General features: G+C 39.9%; 1 protein-coding gene across 1 annotated transcript in view; it reads left to right on the top strand.

The window, feature by feature from the left end:
• The first annotated feature begins 457 nt into the window (after positions 1-457).
• The window catches only part of LRP1B (LDL receptor related protein 1B), a 631,173-nt gene continuing 605,870 nt past the window's right edge, over positions 458-25,760 (top strand). The window contains exon 1 of the mRNA XM_071746448.1: positions 458-663. Within this exon, the coding sequence (XP_071602549.1) occupies positions 585-663 (79 nt within the window). The 5' untranslated portion in view covers positions 458-584. The remainder of the gene's footprint in view (positions 664-25,760) is intronic.

Consider the following 25,760-nt stretch of genomic DNA (forward strand, 5'->3'; position numbering starts at 1 on the left):
CCTGCTTCAGGAACCATGGCACACCGAAGCCAAGTTTGCGAGGGATGCTTGGGATGTCAACTTCTGTTTGCAGACAGCAGCAGCTCGGAGCCTCCTCACGCTCCTCATCTGCGCCGCTTCACAACGCACCGGGGATTTTTTCCATTTATATTTTTTTTTCCCCTTTTTTTTTTCTTCTTTTTCTCTTTTTTCCTTTTCCGTAACTCACCCCCCGTGCCACCCGGCCCTTCCTTCACCATAATTTTTAAAAAATTACCTCAGATTTTTCAAACCCCCCCCCCCCCCAAAAAAGAACACTAAGAGCGGGCGCCGATCTACACTGTCCTCGTCCCCCCCCCCCCCCAACCCCTCAACGGCCGCCGCTCGCGGGGCGGGCAGAGGTGGGCGGGGCCAAACGAGAAAGGGGGCGTGGCCTGACGAGGGGGCGTGGCCCGGCGCTTGCCGGCCGCCGGCGCCGCGCGCTGCCCGCTCGCTGCGTGAAGCGCGAGCCCAGCCGCGCTCCGCCTTGAAAAGTGACGGCGCCGCGGCGGCTCCCGCAGAGGCTCCGCACCGCTCCGCACCCGCGGAACAGCCGCTCCGCCGCGATGTTCCCCTTTTTCCTCCTGGCCACCCTCTGGGGATTACCGCCCGTCGCCGAAGCGCTGGCAGCGGGAGCCCGCGGAGGTAAGGCGGCGAAGCCGGCGGCGCGGGGTTGCGGTGCGCGGTTCTGAGGTGCGGTGCGCGCCGGGGGTTCGCTCCCTTCGCGCCGCCCGATGAACTTTGCGGCGGTTCCCGGCTTCTCCTTGGGAAGTTTTTGCTGTTCCTCTCCTCTCCTCCGCCCCTGCGTGGGGCACGCTCTTAAGGAGCCCGGGAGCGCCGTGCGGGGCTGCGGCTCCGGGCAAGCCCGGCAGCGGAGAAAGCCCGTGGGGATGGAGAAAGGGGTGTGTATCTCCGGCTCCCAATTACCGCCCTTAATAAGGGTGTTAATTAGGAGGGTCCGATCCTCCCTGTCTGGGTGTCCCTGCGTCCCCGAGCGAGCCCCGGGGCTGTGCGGTGGCAGCGGTGGGTGCTGCCCGCATCCCCCAGCCCTGCCAAAGTTCCTGCCTTTGGCTTTTCCCTAAGTTGCCGCACGCTTAATGTCTGAAAGGTGTGTCTTAGGCAGCGGGTCGGGGCCGGTACACGGTACCGGGGAGAAAAGGAGCTCAGGACCCCTTATTCAAGGTGTGGGTAATTTCAGAAGTTAAAACTCTTTCCTCTCCTAAAGAGGGTAGAGGTCCTCTTGCCGGAGTTAGCCTCGGGGTTTCTCGTTGCATTTGGTTCCCGTTTCCCACCTCTCTCTCGTTTTTCCTGGGAGGTACCTGACTATATCCTATAGTACAGCCCGAACCCCGCTCCCGTTCTGCTCAGGTGCAGGCGATGTCTGCTCTGACTCAGGTTTCCTCCCCGCTCCAGGGAACGCTGCAAATCAGAAAATAGCTTTCTGTCGGCTTGTTCCCATCCCTTCAGCTTCAGCACCGCATGAGCTCATGAATGAGGCTGCTCTGAATGCTGTCGGACTCAGTCTGCGGGGATTTAGCTAATGTCAGTAGAATTATAACTCTATAAAGCTAGAATTCTCCCCGTTAGACACCCGGCTCCTCTCCATCACGAACACACTGCCTAATAAATTGTTTACTAACTGCTTACAACTCGATGGGGTGGATGTGGGTGCCTCTAGTCAGTCACTCCAGGGTATAGATTTTTGCTTCGGTCGACCAGTGAAACCTCTCCGGTCCCTTTCCCACCTAGCTATCAAAATTACATGGGTGATTCATGCTGTAAAAATGAGAAATAACTACCTATGAAAGAGAAAAGTATCTCTGCAGCATCACAAACTTGCCCATTTAAAACACTGCATCATAAGGTACCAAGGATATTGCAAAGAAAAGAGGGTAGTATTCAATGTAATGGTACCTGAACAGCCAGATAGGAAAGGTTCCTGGAAAATCTTTCAGTTTTATGAAGGGTACATCTGCTTTTACGTTGATACATGAAGATTTGTGGTGGTGATAGTGCTTGTTTGAGGGAGAATATTTCAAGAACTTTCCATGGTATTCACAAAATGGTCAGATCGCATTTCAGCAACTGTAAGCGAGCATCTGATCTGATGAATAAAAATCAAACTTTCCAACGTTTTGTGGAATTTTTCTGAAAACTGATTTGTCACTGTGTTTTACTTGATTGAGATAAGCAGATGCCAGTTATTAATGAATGTCAACTTCTGGTGTTTATATTTTGCTTAATTTTCCTTTCATTTTGTTTGCTTAGTTACCTTGCTCTGATTTAGTGTTTCACTTTAAAAAAAAAAAAAAAAAAGTGCTGTCATATTACATGAAAATCAATCCCATCTTAAAAGGCAACATCCTTGTAAATCATACCAGCCCCAAAAGTGGGATAAATCAAATTTACTTAGAACCAACTAACTCATCATAATGTCATGCCTTATCAAAACCGAGTAGAGTACAAATTAGGACTTAAAAGGCATTTTGTTAAAAAAATGTCAAGTGATCTCAACCTAAAAAGGGATTGAGGATGAGGCATTCAGAAAGAGAATTAAATTTGCACATCAAATAAAGTTTATGATACACTGCAAAAATTATTGACCATACCAAGCTGATTTTCCTTTGCAGGAGGAAATTCTGAGTCACTGGTGCATTCTCAGCTTAATGTATGTGAAAGGCTCCAAAATTTGGAATGCACTGAGGCTCACCATTGGTAATAAGAGAATTGGGAAAATGTCAGGGGTTGTGTTAATAGCAGTGTTGTGGTAGCCATGGTAATATAAAATATTAGTGAGGTGCTGTAGGGAGAGGTGATGCCTTACATTAGACCGGTAGATAACGTTAAGAAAAAAAAAAAAATAAATAAAAGGCTTGAATTGTCTAAACATTTTATTTGGGGTTGAAATACAAGGAAATTCTTCCAGTCTATCAGGTCTGCCCTCAGTCAGGTTACAAGTCCCGTGATTATTTTATATATATGTGTGTATAGATATATAGATATATATGTGTAAGAAATTGGGAAGATAAAATGATATGGAGAGCTGGAAGTGAGATGTAGAAAGGAATCCAGGAAGCAGAGTGGAAGGATAAGGGAGAAGTCCTGCAGTTGAGGTGATGCCGTTTAAGCCATGAGGAGGGATGATTTCCTTTCCTTAGGATTCAGTTGCTTTCTTCCTGAGGAGGCTCATGGACCCAGATTCCCTGGCACTTACCCTGTGAAGGAGTTGCAACTGTTGCAGTAAATGAATTTCAGAAGCCTGAGAGAAACCTTGCTAACAGCTTATGAAGCTGAGAAGACTACATTTTTACCAGCTCTTCCTAAAGATGAGCAGGGAAGCTTCACAGGTCCTATCTTTGCCTCCTGAGCACTGGAGCTGAAGGTTCCCTGCAGCTCTGGTGGGTGTATTTCCTTCCCACAGATCTCTCCAGCCTTGGATCTTCACCTTGGTTTCATGCCTAGGCTGCTATATACCTTTTTTGTCATATTTGCTTGGTTTTTGTGGTTTTGTAATGATACTACATGACTCTACTGTCATAATTGCCATGATTACCTAGAGGCTATCTAAATTACAAAGTCGTCCCAGGTAAAGAGAGTTGGGTTTGGATAATCTTCACAGATGTGTGTGTGGTGTATCCATAGGAGTATTAAAGAGTACATTGTTTATTCTTAATTGTGTGGTGAAGCTGCTGGTTGGTTGGGTTGGGTTTTGGTGGCAGATGACTGGTCAGCAGCACTAAAGTGATCCCTGGCCTGAGGTTTTAGTGGTTTGGATCTGTCCTGGATGAAAACTGTGATGGAGTGATGATGAAACAGCTTGCAAGAGGTCCTTCTAGACAGGCTGACTTCATACTGAATGGGAAAATGTTGTCATTTAGAGAACTAAAACTCAAGTTCCCCAAGCAGTGTCACACTATTTTAAAAAAAATTTTTAAAGCTCTTTTAAAGAAAGAGAGAGAAATTGTCATGATCATTACTCTTCTCTGGAGCCACAAACACTTCCAAAACTTGTCGTTTTTCCACTTAGCAGGGTATTTATTGTTTTCACACTGCCCCCTGACCATATTTAAGTGGAGGCTGGAAACAAATGACTTTCAAATGGAATTTTCAGGTTTAAGGTTCAGCTGCTGTGAGTTTGGATTATTCACCCCCAGTAGCAGAAACAAAAACCAGGTGAAATAAATCTGTCTCCTTGTCATGACTGCTGATGGCCTTCCTTCCCTAGGAAGGTGCCACAGCAGGCAACAGCAAGGATGTGGGGAGGCTTTACAACTATCTTGTTATTGATAGGTAAATGTTTGAAACCAAGTGTACCAACCACTGCTCTGCTTCTCCTAACTGAGCTCCAGCTTGGCAAGCCATTGGCAAGTATTCTAAAATAAAATAAAAAAAAAAACAAAACACAAGAAAACCAACTCAAAAGGCTGTTTCTGTGCTGTACTACAGGGGAATCTGTTGTCCTGCTTAAGTCTGCCATGTCCTGAATGTAGATAACAAGTATTAGGATCTTACATGCATAAGAAAATACTTTCAAGGTCACAGTGACATTGCTATTTATTTATTCTGAAGAATAGCATTACTTAAGAACCAACCTATCCTTGGAGAGGCAAAATTACAGGGGAGGCTGAAAATATATCTAGGAGTTTAGTTAGAAGGATGTGTGATAAGAGGTAATTAAAGACAGAAATTGCAGGAGATGTCCACAAGTGCAATTTCAGTGACTGGGTTGGTGATGTATCCATGTCATCAGCTGAGTGTCTGAGTGCATGCACAAAACCCTGATGCTTCTGGAGACTGGAATTAAAAAAAAAAAAAAAAGTGGTTTTCTGTGAACTGACATGCAAGTTCCTTCTTACCCAGAAGAATTATCTTATTTATTGTGATTTTAAGCTTAGTGGTTCTGGATAGCTTTAGTATAGTAAAAGGAACAGTGTAAGGAACACACGAACTATTTCTAAAGGTAAAATGTGTTTTAAAATTCAAAGCCAGGTGTTTGATGTGAAACATGTAAACTTGTTTAGTAGTAAACCTTTTACTAATTTATCAGTTTCTGCTGCTACTCCTACAGGTTGAAGTAGCTGTCCTGCAAAGACTTAAAAGCTCTTGCTTTTAACACAGAGGTTCCTCTGAAGTGCTGTGTGACTGCTGCTATGTAAATCTGAGAGTATGTCATATATTTGAGGTTCATGTGGATGTCAGTCTTTCTCCATTTAAAGAATGTGGCAAAACTCATGTTGACTGCAGTGAAGTAACTCTGCAGCTTGAAAGTGTGTGTGCCTGTAATGCTTTGTTACCTGTCCTTTTATCTGTTATTTGCAGACAAATAAAACAGGTTTCTTTTTATTGAGTTGACTCTGAAGGATGCATGTCATTTTAATTTGTGCATTTAGAATTATGGTTATCTGTAGATATGCCAATAATTAAGGTGAAAACATCGTTTTTGTTGAAGTAGCATGCTTTGAATCCCAGCATGTTGTTGCTTTTTTTCCTAGTTTTTATGTATTAATCTCTTCTTTAATAGTTTTGTTCCTTCAAATGCAATTAAAAATCTTGCTTAGGAAGCTCATTTTAATTGCACTTACCCAAGGCATTCTTAATGATGAATAGTGAAGACGCATAAAAATAGCCAAGTTCTGATATTTTTTTCAAGTCATGCAGACTATTGAGTCTGTATTTATTGCAAGTTTGGGCTGAGTGTAGACTTTGCAGTACTAGGTCTTAAATTTGTGTGTGCAATTAGGAATTAATTGGATTTTTAAAAATATAATTACTCAAATAATGACTGTGAACCTTCTGTCCAACCCACTAGTTTGCTTCTTAATTAGACAAGTTGGTTTTTTTTTGCCCTTGTATTCTTTCTATTGAAAAGATTAAATTAGTAGTAAATGTAGTTATAGTCCAGCTATCTAGTCTGTTGTTGACTATCATTTGAAAAAATCCCAAAACATCCTAGTGGTTTAAAGCAGAATCTTCCTGTTTAGGTAATTGGTAAAGGGAAATACTCAGGGCTCATGACTGGAAAATCAGATGTTGAAGCCAGCTGTGATCCCACTGAAATACCTGGAAGTGCCTTTGTTTTGTGTGATGAGGATGCTCTGGAGCCTCCGTGGGTGAGCAGGATTGGACCTCAGTAGTGGAATTCCAATAAAACTCATTCAGTGCCTTTTAATTACATTCAGTGGGAACTGGGAAGGATCATTAGAGAAACAAACACGTGCTTTTGCCAGTAATATGCTCACTACATTAATCTGATTTAATTTGTAGGACCTCATATCTGGAGCAAGATCTTTCTATGTACCTGGAAAGTATAATATGGGTCTATTGTATTTTGTAATGATTTGTCATTCATTCCCCAAAGGGTTGTAAATATACAGCTGGAACTGGGCTCTCTGAATGGTGTTTATGAACCCTACTGATCTGAGGATAGAATTGGATTCTAAAAGAAGGTTGGATGTCTCTAGCAACCACATTATTGATAATTTTGTAGCAAATTGCAGTTATGAATTCATAACAAAACACTACAATATGTAGGATGTACTACTAAGTAACAGGGTTGTTTGGTTTTTTTTTTTTAAAAGATGATGTAATGTCAGTCTCCAAGTGAAGTACTCTTTGAGGTTTTTATTTCTTTTCAGTTAGAAATAAAGCCCAATTCTCTGAGGTGGAAAAATAGAGATTACAGTGTTACGAGTTCTAGATATGGTACATTTAATCCTGAAATGGGCTTTCAACACCTGCCAGATGTTCCCAGACATCTCATGTGCTGCTTCCTGCTGAATAATGTAGCCTTCCAGAGGAGCCAAACTCTGGAAACACAGAACTGGGAATGTACCTATTACCTTTCCTTGAGAATATCAATGGCTGTTGAACTATCTAATGCCTTATTGTTAGTAGGACATCCCTCAGTAACTTGTGGGTGACACTACTGAATGACATGTGCTTCAAGAATAACAGGAGAAGTGCTGCAAGATCAATGTTAAGCTCTGAGAATAATGTGTAATTCCTCAAGGCTTTTGCTACCACGGAGAAGTTTTTTAATAGCAGTTCATCAGCTTTACTACTGTTTTTCCTTGACTGACCAAAGTAAACTTAGAGAATGAGAAGGTGAAGTTTATTATTGCAATGATAGATTGGCACAGACCATGTGCAAGGCAAAAGCTGATGCAATGCTTTGCCAGTGCAGTATTTTTCATGTCAGGTGTTCTGTCAAGGAGAGACTGAACATGGACACGCATTCCCACACAAAGCTACCCAGGTGACTTTCATGATTTTAATTTACCTTTCTGCAAGCTAGCAAAAATATTCATGAGCAATTGCAAAAATACAGTTCTGATATTTTCAAATAATTTGGGCTGCTGCTTCTGTTTTCAGAGGCTGATATGGTGGACAGCACTTGTGTCTTCCACCTGTAGGTATCTTAATGTGTAGACAAGTATTTTTCCCTCAAATATAGTTCTTCTGATTAAGGCAGTGGAATGGCAGTATGGCAATGCCACTGTTTCTGATACATCCTTATTCAAGGATGACATTTGCTGTAGTGTTGTGGAGTCATTAAAACAGAAGTCAAAAAAAAGCTACACTAACTCAAGAAGATAATGAAAAATCTCAGTAATTTTCTACCTGATGGATATATTTCCCCAAACCACCTGCCTCTTTGTGCTTGCAAATAATGTGAAGATAAAAGGAGAGAGAAATATAAGATCATAGCTTGTTGGATGCTCTTTTGCATATGCAAACACTGCTTTACCCAGAGTACATTGTTATTTGTGTAAAACTGCTTGCTTATGAAATGAAAGTATGTCATTCACCAATGAAACTCTTCTCTAGAGAAGCAGAGTTTTTATTTGTTTTGTTCTGCTAACAAACATGTTACAGACCTGAACTGACACCTCTGTAATCAATGGATTCTTTGTTTTTTCTTTGGTTATGTGGTCAGACTGCATAAGTGTGAAGAAATTTTAGATGAATTTAAAACAATTAAATCTTAATTACAAGACAGTTAATTAAATTACACTCTGTCCAATGGCTTTTATTCGAGTTACAGCTATTTCTTGCAATATTTTTATTCCAAGCTTTGATTCAGTTTTGCCTGAGTTTCTTGCAATGGAACCCAGGTTTTTATTTCCCACATCTAATTTTAAAGTATGTGGATCAAAGTCTTGATTGCTTTTTATTTGTTTGTAAGAATCCTCTAACAGTTGTTACATACATTATTCATTTTTAATAAATAAATTGAAAAATTCTCATTAAGAATATCAATTTTTGTGAAGAGAGCACTTTCTCATGAGGCCAGAAAACCAAAAGGGAATTTGAGACCACTCAATATACTGAGGTGTGTATGGTCTGCTACTTGGCAGTCATGAGGTTGGTTAAGCATAAATCTAATACAGATGAAACTGCTGCTTTGTTTAGATTCGCTTTCAGTGTGGAATTTTTTTCTTGCTTTTGGTGGGTTTTGGTGATCTGAAGGGAATGTAAAGGTGGTACCTTCTCAAGCAGCACATTTGCTCCCTATGGATCTTCGTAGATTTTTCCAGGGATAAAAGCAACCTTGGCTTTCTTTTGAGACCTATCTTAAAGTAGGTTTGTTTGGTTTTTTCACAGCAATATTTGATAAAGTAGAACTAGTGATGGGTGAAGGCTGTGTGTTCTCCAGTGCTGATACTCATGTACTGCTTGAGGGGTGCTGGCTTGACTTCCAAGTTCATCAGAAACATTTGTTTAAAATACATTTATTTTGTGTAACTGTTGAAGTTGTTTTGGGGGATGTTTGCAGGCAGTGGGAGATAAGGAGAGGAAGCAAGGTAGGAAGGCAGCAAGACTTAATTAATTCCTCTTGGGTACCACATTTTAATCCAAGTGGTTTATTCTTATATTCAGATTACAGCAAGAACAGGGAATGGTTTCTTCATAGTAGTATCTTTCTGTAATAGTCTTAGGCAAAACATTTGAGGCTGGGATATTAAATCATACGCAAGGGAGATGAAGCAAGTCAAGACTACAAAAGTGTGAAAACCAAAGCACTGTCCTGTGCCTGCAGCACGTCAGCTTGATTTGCTTTTATCCCTTTGATGGAAACAAAGCAAGGCTACGTTGGAGTAAGAAGGTATTTTGGAGGCAGAGACCAACCTGAGCTGCAGCAGTGAATGGTGTGGGGCTGCCCTGAGCCCCCTCCGTGGGAATGCATGGCATGGAGATGCATTTGTGTATAAATAAAACCTTGGATTATAGGTGGAAAAGTACCATGAAAGGTACAGCTGCTAACTACAGCAAAGCCAGCATGACCAAGGCTTTGTTTGGGGTGGTTTTTATTCTGGAGCTGATGAAAATCTGACCCCCTGGCCCATTTCTTCAAACTGGAGCAGGCTGTTAAGGTCCCCAGCTGAAGGAACCCCTGGCCTTATGCTTGCTGCCTTAGGTTTCTTTGGTTGGGTTTGGTGTGATTTGAGCAGAGCTGACAGTGCACAATTTTACCTCTTTACTCTAGAGATGATGCTCTTCTGGAGAATTGGTGTTGGCTCATCTGCCAGCCCTGCTCTTTCACAGACTCTGGAGCTGCCTCTCCACTGAGATCACAGGAGAATGTCAGATCTGGGTGCTCTGATTTTTTTATTTTTATTTTTTTTTATTTCCCCTAGATTTCCTGGCATGTATGTCCAGGTCTCCAGTCTTTGTCACTTAATTTTGTTCTGTGAATAGTGCCCTTTCTGTGTAGAAATTCTGTCTGCCAATACCCAATTTTGTCTGCTTTTAGTGAGGGAAGAGGTTTAAAGCAGATGCTTGTCAATAGATGATGACAAAATTGTGAAATACTGCTCCAATACAAACTGTGAGGTAAAGCATTTCAAGCACATTTGAGCGTATAAAACCTGCCTATATATCTAATGCCATTACTCCTTTTGCTGTGGAATATTCTACATACCATTCCTACATTTCTATGATAAATATTTTGCTGAAAATAGCAGAACTCCTCATACCAATTAGTGGTATTTTAGTAATGACCGAAACACTAGGAACAGTGTTATGCTTTTATGTCAGTGAAAATCATTAAATGCTCTTCGATGAAACCTCAGTGATTTACATTAATTGGGGGCCTGTCTTCTCACAGCAGCATCCCACTGTGTCAAAAGGGCTTTGCAAGAAGTTTAAATACAACAAAAGTCACAGTGATTGCCTGGATTCCCATAGTGTTGTTGGCTGCTGTGCTGAAGATGACCAGTGAAAGGCTCAAAAATTCAGAATTTAATACATGGCTGTGAATCTTAGGAGTGTAACTAAAAGCTTTTACATAAAGTAAGTGCTGTAGTAGATAGAGCACAACTTGGGATTCTGCTTTTGCATCACGTTTACTAATCCAGCAAGTCAGAGTAATTTAAGGGCATTATAAAAGGCTGTTTATGTATCTATGAAAAGCATGATGCAAATATGCAAATTTAAGAGAGTGTCTTCTACAAGTTTGTATATCTTAATGAAAAATGTCACAGTGTAATAGATCAGCAGTCTGTTTAGCCCCACAGTAGCCAGTTTTTTTCTAAATATAGCACAGCATGTCCTTGGTGGTGCTGAGAGTAAATTAACTCTGCAGAGTGCTTGCTCTTGAATCCAACTAATGGCTTGGGCTCTGGTTTCTGGGGAGAAAATACCTGTTTATTGAGGATGGTCATCTTGAAGTGGTCATCACTGCCTGAAAATGCATGCATACATTTAAAAAAAAAAAATCTTTTATTCCATTTGCTCTTCAATTTTATGATGAGTGGAAATCTTTGAATATTTGTATTGCATGTGGCATGCAGGCAGCATCCCCTTGCCATGGGTTTTGTGTTTGTACCATGGAGCAGCAGACTGGAATTTTGCTTCCAATTTCACATCAGCACCTGAAGTAGCGTGTATTTTTTTTTTTTTTTTTTTTTTCTTTCCCCCTCCTATCAAATATACAAAATCTCATGCCTGGGAAAATCTCTTAACAACTTCAGGTGACCAGGTGCTGCAGAGCTTATCAGAGAGTAGCAGCCTTTGAGCATCCAGGGACCTGTTGAATGCTCCTTTCATTTGAGATTGCAGCCTCAGGGAAGCCAAGGCACTGTAAGCAGATAATGGAAACAAGAGAGGCAGGGAGGGTTACCAGTTAAATTACAGAATTATTTTATGTGGTAGGGAGCAAGAACGGCTGTATCCAGCTAAAAAAAAACCCCAAACCCACAACCCATAACAGCTTCCCCAGTGTTTCTGAACCAAAAAGAGCTTGTGTTTCTGAATAGGTGAAGAGATAAGCAGAGTTTGACATGTGCAAGTATTGTCTTTTATAAGCCATGGGGAAATTAACCTTCCTTCTTTCTTTCCTGAAAATACAGAAAGCTCCTTGAAGTACTTGCTTTTGGGAGCTAATGTATTAGTGAAGAACTCTTGGATGATTGGATCTAATTTTTATACCAATGAATGGAAACTCACCGTGGGGCTTCAGCTCTTCATGGGTGTATTTTACATTCACCTGCTTTATTCTAGGCTTAAAGAACTATTATTATTTGGCCTCTGATAAATAACTGAAGGTTTAAAGCAGCTCATCCCAATGAAAACTGATGCCATTGTAAGGAGAAAAAAAAGTTGGCAGTAGTGCAGTGATGTTTTAATAACATAAAGTAACCTCCCCCCCTGTACTTCAGTAATAAAGTGGCAGGGGCTGCAGTTACCTTTTTTGTTGGCATATTTCTATTGATGCCTTTCTGTCAAAAAAAAAAAAAAAAAAAAAAAGAGAGAGAGTGAAACCTAACTCTTGTTTTCTCTTACATTAAATATATTCTGCAAAGCTTTTGTGAAATACAGAGAATATGGACTTTGCAGATAGTGTTTGCATTTGGGACTTCTGGGGGAATTTGTGTGAACTTTGTGCTGTGGAAATTGTTGCCCTTTAAAGCAATTGGTTATATTTAACATAAGCACGTCCCTCAAAGCTGAATTTTGTAGTCTAATTTTTAGAGCTCTTTCATTTTTAGGAGCAGGAGTGTATTAATTGTTGAGATAAACTGAGTTTTCAAAATTGGCCAGTTTGAATGCACAGAGAAATTTTTCTGAGAAACCTGCTAGTGTTTAAAATTGACAAAACCAACACCCTGTCAAACTTGTAGTTGTGGACTGAAACGGTCTAATAACAAAGGCTCATTAATATTGATCTTCTTAATTCTCTCAATAACCTGAACATTGACTCTAATTACAAGAGGAATAAAAAGCAGACTTAATGTGTTCTTAGATGTCAGAGTCTGATGGACCACGAAACACCCAGAAGGTGTTGAAGGAAAACATCCTTCCAAAGCAGTAAGTAGGAGGTATGTGTATGAATATTATTAGCCAGTAACAATGTTTACCCATAGTTGAGAGAAAAACACCCCTTAAAAAGTGTATTTTCTGCTAGACCAGAGGGGCTGAGATATTTCCCAAGGTTCGACCTTCTGCCTCCCATTTGCTGGTTTTTCTGTGGAAGTGGCTGGAGCAAGCTTTTGCCAGACTGTTAAAAATAATTATTGAAGGAAAGTACCTGAAGAGCTGGGATTAGGGAAAGCACTGCAGGAAAGACTGGAGCTGAGCTTCTGCTTTGCCTGTGCTGCTGATGGTGAAAAATTTCCCCTGGGCATGTTCTCAGAGTGCATTGCATGAGGCAGGTGTAGGAACAGGGTTGGTTCTTCGGGCAAAGACGGGTATGCATCTAAATGTGTGCTGCTTAAAAAGGAAAAAAGGGAATTTATATATTTCAGGGCTGTGATAAGGGTTATAGACTGGGGAAGAAAGTCTCCTTTTCCCTTCCCTTTTTGCCCTTAACTCTTTGATTGCCAGGTAGTCTGATCTGAGAGCCAGAAAAGCACCTTCTGTGCTGGAGGTGGTGGTGCTGGTGATGCTCTTCCTGGGTTCTGTGGTCAGGGATGCTCCCTATGCCCTGCCTGGGCCATATCCTGGCTCTTTTCCAGGCAAGATGCTGCCTTCTTAGACCTCTTTATCTTTCATGGCCAAGTGACCATCTTTGACTAAAAGAGGGAGGGGACACTTGGGAGGGAGCAGACCTTGGGCATGGCAGGAGAGCCCTTGGGGCTGAGGTTGCTCTACTTTCCATCATCTCATTGAGTGGCTGATGCTAAAGTTTAAGATTGCTTTTCAGTTTCAATGGTAGAGGTTTGGAGAAGACAGGGAGTCAAGGCAAAGATGCCACTGGAGAAGGAAGGAAGGAAAAGCAGGAGTTTTCCTTCCTCGAGTGCTTGAAACTGGGCTTTGCCCCATATGGAGGAGAAAAAGGAAATGTTCCATTAATCTCTCTCTTATTAAACTAGCCCAGCTAATATATTCTGCTAGAATGTGTTTATTATGCTGTTCAAAACAGCCAGGTTAGAAATCTACTGACAAAAAATGAAGATTTATTGGGTTTGGTGGTGTTGGGGCACCTAATACAGGTTTGGAATACTAACTGAAATTTATGAAAGGGGGAAAAAATGTCCTGGTGCCATTTAATTAACTATCTGGCCAATATTACTTTTTTTTTAATTGAAAAATCTGTAAGTTGCAACTGGCTTCAAGAACACTCTTGTATAACTCTGCCAGCAGTTAGCAAATAAACACATTAAAATAGAGAAAGCCTTGTACAGCTTCACCAGGTGAAATCATACCTTGAGCTGTAGGGATGGCTTGTTGTAATGAACCAGCAAACCAGAATATAGTAATTATGTTTTGTAATTAAAGTGACTGGAAGAAAGGTAGTATTTATTTTGTAAGCAATACAGGAATATCTCTTGGTAAGTGTGTCTGTGGATAAGGGAGAGCAGTGCAAATATGAGCGGTGTTTTCATTTTAACTAAAGATAAACTGGTAGCCCAATGTAAATAACCCATTTTATGCAAGTCACACTGTACAGGCACTTTTATTTCTTATTCTCTACATTGTCTTGGTATTCTAAGTGGCACAGTAAGCTGTGACCATAATACAGGAGCTGCAAATTTCAAGATTTCCACAGGAGTTTGGATTAAGTTCGTGAATTGATACCTGAAAAGATTTAATGGGGAAAGAAAACATCCTGAGTAACACCAGGGGTTTTATCTTTTCCAGCCAGCTGTTTTAAGTACCTTATCATGCCAGTAATACCATGTAATCATGTCTAAGCAATATAGAATGAGAGAACAGCATGAATTGTGAGTCCTCACTCTTTCTGAGATTCCCTAGAAGTTGAAGCTGGAAGTTTTGGGGCTTTGCTGGTGGTGGTCCCTCTCCCCACTTCCATTGGGAGTGCTGCCCTGCAAGCTCCATGGATGCTGCAACTCCCTGACCCTTGTGGAGATTGCACCCCCAGTTTGGGGAACTGCTGGCATGAAAGAAGAATTCTGGTTCTGTCACTCAAGGGCAAAGCTCTGGCATCAAATTAATGGTTTGGGGTTTCAGCTGGAAATCCTGCAGGAGAGCATTTGAACACAGAATATGTAGAGCTCTCCTATTCTGTAAGATCTGCTGAAGGGGGATAAAAATCTACACCTGCTTGGTGACACATTAATGCCACATTAAGTGACTGTTTTGGGGAGATGGAGGCCAAGTTTGGAAGAGTTTAAAAAGCAACTAAAAGGTAATTCATTAGTTTTAGATTTCTTTATTAAATCACTTGCAGCTCCCTCTGGTCTGGCTTCCAGTGGTAGCTCTCAGGTTGGAAGGTTAATGAATCATTTGCTAAGCAGTGCAGTCTTCTTTCATTTTTCATTTACAATTATCTTTAGTCCTTTAATAACTGAAAGGCTCTTCTGAGATGTATTGTACTTATGTGTTATTGCTGTCAATTAAAGTTATTAAACCATAGATCTTTAAAAGTGAAGTCCAAATATGCATTAATTTATTTGATCGTTGCATGACCATTCTCTTAATGGACATGATGAGGATTGTGTGGAAGCAGCTCTGCACATCAGCAGATATTTCTTCCTAAGGATGGAAATGTTCATTAGAATACCCATTTTGTGGGAATTCTCAGGGAAAGATGGACACTGAAGGAAAAGCCTTAAGGATGGTGGGGTAGGGGAGTGGAGTGGACCCAGCTGCAGTTCTGGTTGTGAGTTCCTGGGGCAGGAGGAGAAAATGAGGGTGAGCAGAAGAGATGGTGGTGCCTTATATGTAGGGCTAATAAGAGATAAAAAAAGAGTCACATACTGAACTCAGGCTAGATAGATGGTGAAGAAGAGAGAGGAATCACCAATATCTTGCAAATCAGAGGCCTAAAAGACTGGAATACTGGTGGTAGTTTCAGGGAATGGAAGATGAGGAGGGCAAAAGCCACATTTTCCACAGCCATTTGATACAGTATTCGTGTTCGTGCTCCTTTGTGGATTCCTTAAATTAGCAATTTCACTTTTCTGCTAGTCTCCTGTACTTTGACTCTTAACTGAATTAAGTCCCATTATAAATGACATCTTTCCAGCAGTTGGAATACAGGTTAGGTCTCCCAAGAGGGGTGCTTTAATGAGGTTGTTGCTATGACAGCTCAGCTTCAGGCAGCACATGTGCCACTGTGAAATACCCTCTCTCCCCTCAAAATATTACAGCAACTTCTGTGAGAGGGTTTAAAACTTCCATTTCGGTACAATTTACAACGGGCACGGTTTATTTCTGTGCTCCCAGTAGTGCAGCTGAGGTTTTGACAGTCTGTGCTGTTTATTTCTGCTTTTATTTCTGAAATGGTAATAGTGAGGTCTGGTTTGACAATTTAAAGGAGCAACAAGGTGTTAACTCTATGGTGATTTCAAAGGATATTTTATGGACTAAGTCAACTTTTACAGGAAAACCAGACAGATACATTACAGTGTTTACAGTGGAAAAGTACAGGGCCTGCCTGTCTTAAATTCATATTGGAGAACTTGTCAGTGGATGGAAATAGTTTATTATATGCTATGGGACTTGGTAGGAATACAAGCATTGCCATTTCAATGAAGCTGTGTAGGTGGGTGAAACAATTTGCCTCTTTGGGGAGCTGGCTCTGGTCTATGGCAGTGCCTCTTGGTGTCTCAAATATGTTAAATCATGCAGTTACCTTTTCAGAAAGACTTTCAGTGGCAAATGCCAGTGTAGAAGCCAGCAGGTGGGTGCTGCTTCTGCTGCCTGCAATGCAAAGAGCTTCAGTTCTTGGGGTGTGTTTGGGGTTGTGTTTGCTTTACCACTGCTGCCTGGCTTTGGGATGTAGGCTCCCAGGGTCAGAGAAAGAAGCCTGTCCTCTGGGAAATAAATTCACCCTATCCCTACCTTGTTGCACTGGCTCTGTTCTCATCTAATGCCAACTTTTGCAGGGTTAGGTGTGGGTAAGATAATTCCAAGCCTAAGGCTTTGAACTTCAGTGTGGTCCATAATAATGTAGAATCTTAAAGGCAGCAAAAGTCTGAACCACTATTTAATGTTATCTCATGAAAATGTTGGGCCAGCCTTAAGGGAGGATAGTGGCAGAGTAAGCAGTTAGTGTTGTGAATAGTTGTGTTTTGTTGCTTACCTGTGAAATAAGTGAAATAAAAAAAATATGTTTAAACTCAAACCATGTTTAAACTCAGGTGAGCAGTTCTGAAATGCATTTCTGCTGCCTCGGTGTTTTCCATCTGCTTTGTAGAGAGGGGGTAACTCTTCTTGTTCAATCTCTTCCTTCCAGGCTTTGAAGGCAAGTTTTTAAATACAAGACTTTGACATACAGAACTGTGTCATTCTCAAATCTGCCATGACCTATATAAATATTGCCTTAAACATTGGCCTGGATGGAAAAGTTTATTCTCCTCCCATGGGTGTTCAGTTTGCTTGGCTGCTTAGCTGTGAATTTTTGCAGTCACTTCTCATCTGACATGTGCCTCTACCCACCCTTGGGTGCTCTTGCCACTTCTACCTGGTGGAAACAATCTTTAGCACCACTCGTCTCAGTGAAATTAAAGACAGGGTTAGCTGCTGAGAAGCTGTGTATTCAACCTCAGAAAGCTTTTCCTTTTTGAAGTTAATTGGCTTGAAAGATTTTGTTTGCTCCTTTGGAAGCAGTGCATCGTAAAGATCTGGATTGAGTATTTTGAGTATTTTATTACAGGCTAAAGTACCTTGGTACTAAAGAATAAAAAGACTGACTATATAAATCAATGCTTCATTGTATTTATTATGCTATTTACTAGACCTCCAACTATACTAAATTTTTATAGATGCAAAATCATTAGCAGTATCCAAATTGGTTCAAAAGATGCTGATGAGAACATTGAAAGTTTCTGCAGGTACTGATAATACTGTTTGCAGTGCTTGTCCCAGTTTCTGTGACTGAACCAAAAGTGCAATTTTTGTATAATTTTAATGACCCCTAAATAGATTCACTTATTCCACACAATATATTAATTTTCCTATTCAGTGTTTGACTTGCTTGGACATGAGTTCCACTTGTTTCCTCCTCATAATTTTGTTCTCTTTGGAAGTAGGCGAGATGGAGATTAGCAGGTTTCCTTTCTCCTCCCCCCCAGAAGAACCCCAAAAAACCAAACCAACCAAACCCAAACGAAACCAGAAACCTGAAAAAAACCATCCAAAACAACAGAAGATGAAAACCAAACAACAGGAAAAGCAAATGCAGCACCCAGGATGTCTGGACAAAAGAAGACCAGATGCAGAGTGAAAGGCACATGGTACAGATTCTGGCTTCTTCCTACAAGGATTGCTACAAGGACAGAAAACATGCTGTGATTTATTCTCGTGGCAAAAAAACCTTGCAAATGGAACAAGTAGTACAGAAATCTCAATATGTTGTTGCTAATACAATTTACATTTAGAACAGTGTGTCCTCATTCGCCATTATGCTCTGTTTAAACACAGCTAAATTAAACTAATCTATAGGCAGAGCTTCTTGAACTGCAGTCAGAACTTTCACTAAATGAACATCTAACACTTAATTTAATGGTAATTATACAGCTTTTTAAATTTTTTTCCCTGTGTATTATATTTATTCAGTAGTTTTCTGCGTATATAATAATATCAAATTATTATGCTGTCTCTCAAAGTTGTAAATCGTATCATTTTTGCAGAGACCAGAAAATGACTTGCACTTAAAGATATGTTTATCTCTCTATATATGGTGGATTTTAAATTGAACAGTTCCAGACATAACTTCCCTAATATTGGTTAATCCATCTTTAATTAAAATGTTAATTACTAATCCAGATATTGCACATAGAAAAATCACCCTACAGTAAACTGTGCCTTATTTGCACAAGGATGAAAACGTGCAATTACATGGCAATCTGCTCTCTGGAATTGCTGTGTGGTTGTATTTCATCTGTGATAACCAACTAAACCCATCTGGTTATTGTACTAATTGTTTACCTCTCCCCCCCCCCAAAAAAAAAAAGGAGAGAAGGCAGGGGGGGAACTTAATTTTGTGCTAGTTAAAAATTTCTCCTTGGGTCAAAGTGAGGCTTAAAGTTCTCTTTTAGGGGAATTGTTGGGCAGAATGGGTTCTGTCAGTGCTCCTTGACTAGGAAACACAGTTGAAATCATATCTTCTATGTAACAAAACTCCCTGTGTCTGAGCAATGTATTTCAGAGGTCAGCCCCAGTCAATCTTGTTTTCCAGCCAAAGGTTACAGAAGGTAAAGTTAGCTAGAGGAAGTGTGTGCTTCTCATGTAAAAAGTGTGTTGAAGGCAGCCAGCTTGCTCCAGAGGGCTGCTCTTCTTAATAGAAGATAAAATCCCAGTGGTTCAAAATGTGTTTTTCATGTAAAATATTAGGAAATACTTAATTGCTGAATGGAATGCCATACAATCCTTTGTACCTAAAATTAGTTCAGATCTCTTTACCTTGTACATAGCATTTTTCATCTGTTGTGTTCTCCTGAATGCCATTAACAATTCTAACATGTTTCATGCCACTTTTTCAGTGTAGGCATGTTCAGATCAAACTCTTAAAATCACAGGGTTTTTCAGTCAAAGCCATATATTAAATGGAGAAAATAGAGACTTGCCTATAGAGTGCCATCTGTTGATTTTTATTTAATTAGAAAATCGTATTCATACATCTGTCTGACTCATACAAAGTGCATTCTAGTAGATAAGCCTTTTAAAAAAAACCTAATTTTTTCTGTAGAATCTGGAAGGAAAAACAGCCCTCCGAAATACATTTAAGATCTTAACTATTACTAAATAGTTTTTAACAAAAGTCATGTCTCTTAATTCCAGATATCTTAACAACCAGTTCCTATTTGGGGTTTCTCTGAATACCACTGGAAAGGCTAAAGCTTTTGGGTTTTGGATCTGCTTTTTTCATATTTTTTTTAACCTGTTCATTTTTTTCATCAAAGGAGTTCACCTCTTCACCTTTCCTTTAATCTTTCCTCCCTTTCATTTCCCTTATTCCAGTGTTCTTTCCAGCTTGTGAAAGTCACTTATCTCTGTTTGAAACTCTACCTGATTTGCTCCAGCAGCACGGTTTCCCTGGGCAAGTTCATCCAAATGGATAAAGAGGAAGATGCCTTTGACATTTCTGCTGTACCAGGAGGATGCAGCCACTCCTTGGCTAAGAGCTACAACAGAGAGGTTATTTTAGGAATGCTATGGATTTGTATATATGGCTTTGGCTTGGTTTATCAGTCACTCTGTCTTTGAGACGTATTTGAGTATTTGTTATTGATGCATGAATAATACTGCTATTTATAACTTGTTTTCAGTTGAAAAAAACTGGCCAGTTGAAAAAAACAGGAGAGGCAGTCTGCCTGGAAACCGTATTCATTTAGGTTCCTTATAAGGCCAGAATAATTTGTAAAAAATAAAAAAAGTCTAAGCTTCACTACTTCTCCAGGGTGAGGTCTTGAGCAGCAGAGCCCTCTCCAGAGGAGCTTGTGCCAGCTCAACCCTCCAGACAAGTCCTCAGTTTAGGATCCTGGGGGATCTCTGCTCTTCCCCTTTGACTCCTTGAACCATCTTTACTACTAAATGTGAAGTTGTCCTGTCTGGTGGAAACCTGGAATCCTTATTTCTGCAACCCGCTTGAAAATGCATCTTCATCCCTGGGCTCTCCTAATACCTGGTCTAATGAATGGAGGCAGGTAGCAGTTCACTTGTGCCCCAGTTTTATTATTTCTCCTTGTTCCTGGATAGACAGATTAGGAATGATTTGCTTTCCCCCTTTCATTGTAGGTTAGGACTAAAGATGGATTTGCTATTACACCTCGCTGTGACAGAAGGGGTGAGTGATATTGTTCAGGATTGGCAGCTAATAGAGAAGTAAAACTGATCTTCACAAGACATTCCCAAAGTCATTATTTAGTGAATTGTAAATGAAGGGGTTATTAAGAATGGCATCCTCAATAAGAATATATTTTTCATTTAATTGGCCTTTTCAGGCTGCTTTTTCTTGAACCCTCAAAACTGAATTCCTTTTGAAGTAGAGGGCAAATGACAAAAATGCTTACTGGGTGTGTGTTGGGTTGGGGCTTGTCTGGTGGAGGCAAAAGGATGCATGTAGAAAGACAGCAGAAAGGGAAATCCAAGTTTGTCTTCACCCACTCCACGAAGGTAAGGAACTGCCAGGCTTTGGATGCCACCTTTTAACTGGTGATAAATGGGAAGATGGGAAGGTGAAGTGGCTTTGATAGGTGCTTAAAAAAACAAACAACAAAGATGTTAGCGTGATAAAAAGGAGGGATGGGAGGTCAGACTGGGGTGCTTTTAGTGGGCAAAGTGGCCAGAAGAGTCCTTAGGTTTTGAAAGAGAAAAAGGTTAGGGTCAGATGGGCAGTTCAGGGGAAGAATAGGAGGAATGAGAAGTGGGAGATGACCTTAATTTCCCGCAAATGTTTTCTTTTTCTTTCCTCCTTCTGCATAAGCAGATTCACTCAGGGGCCATTTATCTTGGAATAAGTCTCCAGAGCTTCAACCTTTTTACTAAACTACCTCTTAAAAAAACCTCTAAATGAAAGTTTAACAACCCCTCTCCCCCAATAAAGATTGTTCAATAAAATCATAACTGTGTATTTCTTGGCTCACATCCATGTGTCAGTTTCTGCAGAAGTGTAGGGAAAAAGACTGGGAGGATATCTACCAAATGTACTTTTTTGTTGTTGGTTTTTTCCCTCTGATTATTTTATGTCTTCTCCTACACCCTCCTCCCTCCACTATTTCCTTTATGTGCTTTTAGTGCAGCAGAATTTTGAGACAATATTGGTCTGGTGTATGAGCCCCATCTTCACACCTTCTTTCCATACACATTTTAAACCAGTTTAAAAAAAAGTCCCTTTCTAATGCCATCCCCTGAGTTTTATGTTTATTAAACTCTGAGTGTGGTAAACACCATTTCTTATTTATTTCTGTGCAGTCACTCCTGGACCAGCCTCTCACCAGTGTCATCACCCAGGGTGATTTCCCTTAGAGTCTTGAAATTCCTATTAGCTTTGTATTTAAAATACTCTGCTTGTCATCCATTTAGAAGTTCTTCACAAAGTAAGCACAACCCTTGTTTTACTTGGGCAACAAGTTGGGACCTAGAATTGTGAGTAGAGCTGGAGAAAATAATAAAGGGGGAAAAAACCCACAAAATTTAAAAAAATGCACCTAATAACTGTGTTCGTATTTCTTCAGCAGTATAGCAATAAGTTCTAAATGCCTTCCCACTGTGGTGATTTCTAGTTCACTTTCAAAAAATCCAGCTTATTGAAAGTGTCACTATTAATAGCCTTTGGGTGGTCCAATAAAAGATAATTCAATAGGATATCCCAGTTAAGCAGGGTACCTTGTTTACATTGGGTTTCTGCCCAGCAGCTGCTTATGCTGAAGTTCTACAAATGATCCAGGAATTAATCAAGGTGTAACCATGGGGACAATGTGAGTGTAGTCACCATAATGTGACCTGTAAAGATAAATTACATAATTCATCTGCAATTCGGGATGATCCAAGGTAATAAGCTACAGATTTCTTGACTGCCCTGGGGAGATGGTGATGCTGTTGAAGGAAATGTAAATCCAGCATTTATGGTGTTAGGGCTCCATATTTCTGAAAGCTGTGGCCATAAGGTGTGAAACTGGGCTCCAAATATATATGTGTATAGCAGCATAAGCATGTTTCTGGATGTAAATTGGAAGAAAACTTGTGTATGTTTTCTGGGTTAAAAGCAAAGGGAAAAACAACTGGTCAGTGTTAGGGAGAATAAAGTAATTTAATTGGATTTCTCATTTTTAGCTTGCAAGATAATTGCCTCATTATGGCTGATAGGTTCTGATTTTATTATGTTGGTGTTTATCAGAACTGCTTGCAGTTTTTGGAAAGATGTAACCAGTCACAGAAGCCTTTTGGATGCTCAGAAATGGCTGTTAGGAATAGTTCAAATATATCAAGATGGGATATTTAGCCCAACAGTCATTTTTAGATGGGGGAAAGATCATTATGTTATGTTGAATTAATAGTACTGTTTGTTTTAACTTGGTCCTATGTTTAGAGCTCATCAGGACACTCATGAGAATATATGAATTAGTTTGTTTAAATTGCATTATTTAATTTGATTGTTTAAATTGCCTTTCTATTTTTACATGCAGTGATTTTTTATTTTTTTTTTTTTAGCTGAAAACATTTTTCTGATTTGGATTTTCATCTGTGCTTGGTGCATGTGCTCACTACTTAGGTTCTCCTGCAAAAGATCTTTTCTCTTTCCTCAGAAAAGCAGTAAGAATTAATGTGCTGGCAAAACCCAGAGAGAGCTGTGAATAATGAATACAGGATCTTTCTCCTTCACTGCCATGACAATAAAACATTGGCCAGCTTTTTTATTAAAAATGTTGCATTGGTAATTATGCCCCAGAAAAGAACAATTCAAGTGCAGAAAACTCCTAGATCCTCATCTGCCAGCATATTTGTGTGAGTTGACAGATGGGGCTGGATTTGATGTAAAAAAGGTTTTGCAGTGGTTCAAACAGCTCTGTTTACCTGTTGCTGCATCCAGCTTGGAATATTCCTGGAGAAACCTAGAGTTAGCTTTAAACCAGGGTTAGTTAAAAGGTTAAATATGGGAAGGGATGGCATAGAGAAAGCTTTCTGGCTGTGTTTCCTTAGTGAGATTGTGCAAATCCTTCTCCTCATTCAGTCTGTAAGACACATTTGTTAGATGTGGTTAATAATTGTTTAAATGTGATTCTGGTAAAATCAGGCAAAAGTTTGGTTTTTGCAGCCTAAGGGGATCCTTTTAAACCATCCTTTCAAGGTCAAGGACAGCTTTGTCATTGACTTTAAGATTAGAGGGTTCAGTAAAGTGAATTGACTGAAATCAAAGTGATACAGGTCAGATTTAAACTAACAAGCAGAAAACTTTGATTTAATTAATTGATTTTAATCTTATTGTGAATTTATAGTGTTGGCTGTTTTCTTTGAGTAGCTTATCAGTTGAAACGTACTGATTTGTGACCAAAGGGAGATTTAGCAGATACATTTTTGGCCAAACAGTGATACTCTGTTCTGTTCCCAGTCACATGGGTCTTTTTCTGACTGGGTCCATATTTAACTCTAACTCTCCCTAAATTTTGGGCCTCTTTGAAGTGTGAATGGTCCAGACTTTATTTAGTGTCTATTAATTCTCAATCCCTGTTTTCCTTTTATTTGCCTTTATTTTAAAACTGGGTATGACTTTGCTCTGATTCCTTGCCCACTCCTAATTGGAGTGGAATTTTGTGGACACTAGAGGGAGCACATTGTTTCAGGAACTTGAAAAATTTAGTCCTGTGAAACCAGGATGATCTAATCAGATTATTTATATATAAATAAAATATAAATAATTATATATGTGTGTATATATATATATATAATCAAGCTTGTATGTCCCTGGTCATTTGTCAAGGGGAAAACATGCAAAAGATAAAAGGACATTAAACAACAAAAAAGCCCAACCCTCATCTAAAAACAAACAAACCCTAAAATACTTAAAGCATTTTCTAGAAAGCAAGAGTGGTCCCTTGTGATCTCCAGCATAGTTAAAACTACAGATCAGGCCCAAAGTACAGTACAGGCAGATTTCAGGCATATATTTTCAGGCATATTTTGTTTTTCAGTCAATACTGCTGCATGGTTGGATGTGAAATGCACTTCACACTTAATCCTTCTTTCTGTATTTAGGAAATATGTTGTCTGACTAAAATGAAATAGCTTGGTCTAAAATACAAATGGAGGTGTTGATAGTGCATTACACTGTTCAAGATGAATGGGGTTGAGTGTTTGGTATTGAAGGAATAGAAATATTCCATATTTTTTAATACATAGTAAATGTTAGAGCACTAGTAGTAATTTTTTTGTCTGATTTTTCTTCTCTGTAGCCTTTTAACCAGTTTTAACTTCGAGTTCTAATGACCAGGTTGGTTTCAGTAATGTTGCATACGTTCCAGGGGAAATATATTGTTTATAATAGGAATATTTCATCTACAGTGTAATTTTATTGGCTTGTGTTACAATGCATTGATTTTTTTTGTCTGAATTATTTGGGCTTTGTGGTGGATGCATTTGTTCTGGTTAGGAGTGTGTGGGAGTCACTAGAGCTCTTGTGTTGCAGCAAATACATTTTCATTTACAAGAAAATGTAACATTTGAAAAGATTAAATGGACATTATTGGTCAGGCACTGTATTTTCCAACATGCCATTCTTTCTAACATGTAAAATGTGGCAGCACTTGAGAGAATGCTTATCTAACTCTTCATCTGATTTTTAATGTATGTAATTGTAGATCTGTTGTATAACGGGGTGTCTGCGTTACTGAAATATGTGTTTATATCAGTGATTTCTCTCTTTCTTAACTCAGAAATAATAAGCTTGGCTGACTAATGCCTATTTAATTATTCCTACTTCTGCAATGTAATTGAAATGAGATGTGAATGCAACATCTTTAACCTATCATCAAACAAGAGCCTTCAGGTTTCTGATCTGAAGCAGTGCTATCAGCATCAGCCCTGAGAGCAGGTAATCAGCTCACCTATTGATCTGACACGAATTTCCATCCCTTCTGCCAAGTGTGCTGCAACCCCTCCAATGCCTCTGCTACTCTGAATTTATTGTTTTCTATATCTGCTTTTCTGTATTTAAAATGGGAATGTTTTCCCATCTCACAGAGGGAAGAATTCAAAGCATTATCAAGTTCTAGAACTTTCTGGCACTGTCAGAGCCTGAAGTTCCGTGGTCAGTACACAGAGTGAAACTCAATGGCTCCAGTACTGGAAACCAGTAGCTCTTGGACAGGAAATTACCAGCTTTGAACCTGAATCAAGATGCAGCACATTGAAGCTCAAACCAAGCACTTTGCTTTTATACAACAAATTATTCTTCCTTGTGTACAGTGAGAACACAAACTCTTTGCTGTGGTCCACAGCAAATATGTATAAAACATGTACATAGACCTATAGTTTTTCCTTCCCACACTGAAATTCATGGAAAAGTATTTGACAGAGGAAATCTGCTGTTGTTTCATGGAGAGCCTTTCCTTTTTTTTTTCTTGTAGTTCCCCACCAGTCATCTCCCATCAGGCAAAGTTGCTCCTTTCTCTGTTACCAGTCAGTAGCTCAGATTTTTGACAGGCCTCTGCCAGAGATGAAAGGTCTGGAAATGATGAATGTGATAATTCTGCATGAGCTTTGGCTGAGTTTGTTGTCCATGTCAGCAGATGGAGCTCCAATGGACCTCACCTCTGGTGCCAACACTGAAATTGCCTTGCTGGTTGGGCAGTAAAATTGTTTCTTGATGCCTGGCAGTCTGGGTTCATAAATAATAT

Source organism: Heliangelus exortis, chromosome 6 (genome assembly GCF_036169615.1).
Source record: "Heliangelus exortis chromosome 6, bHelExo1.hap1, whole genome shotgun sequence".
NCBI lineage: Eukaryota > Metazoa > Chordata > Aves > Apodiformes > Trochilidae > Heliangelus > Heliangelus exortis.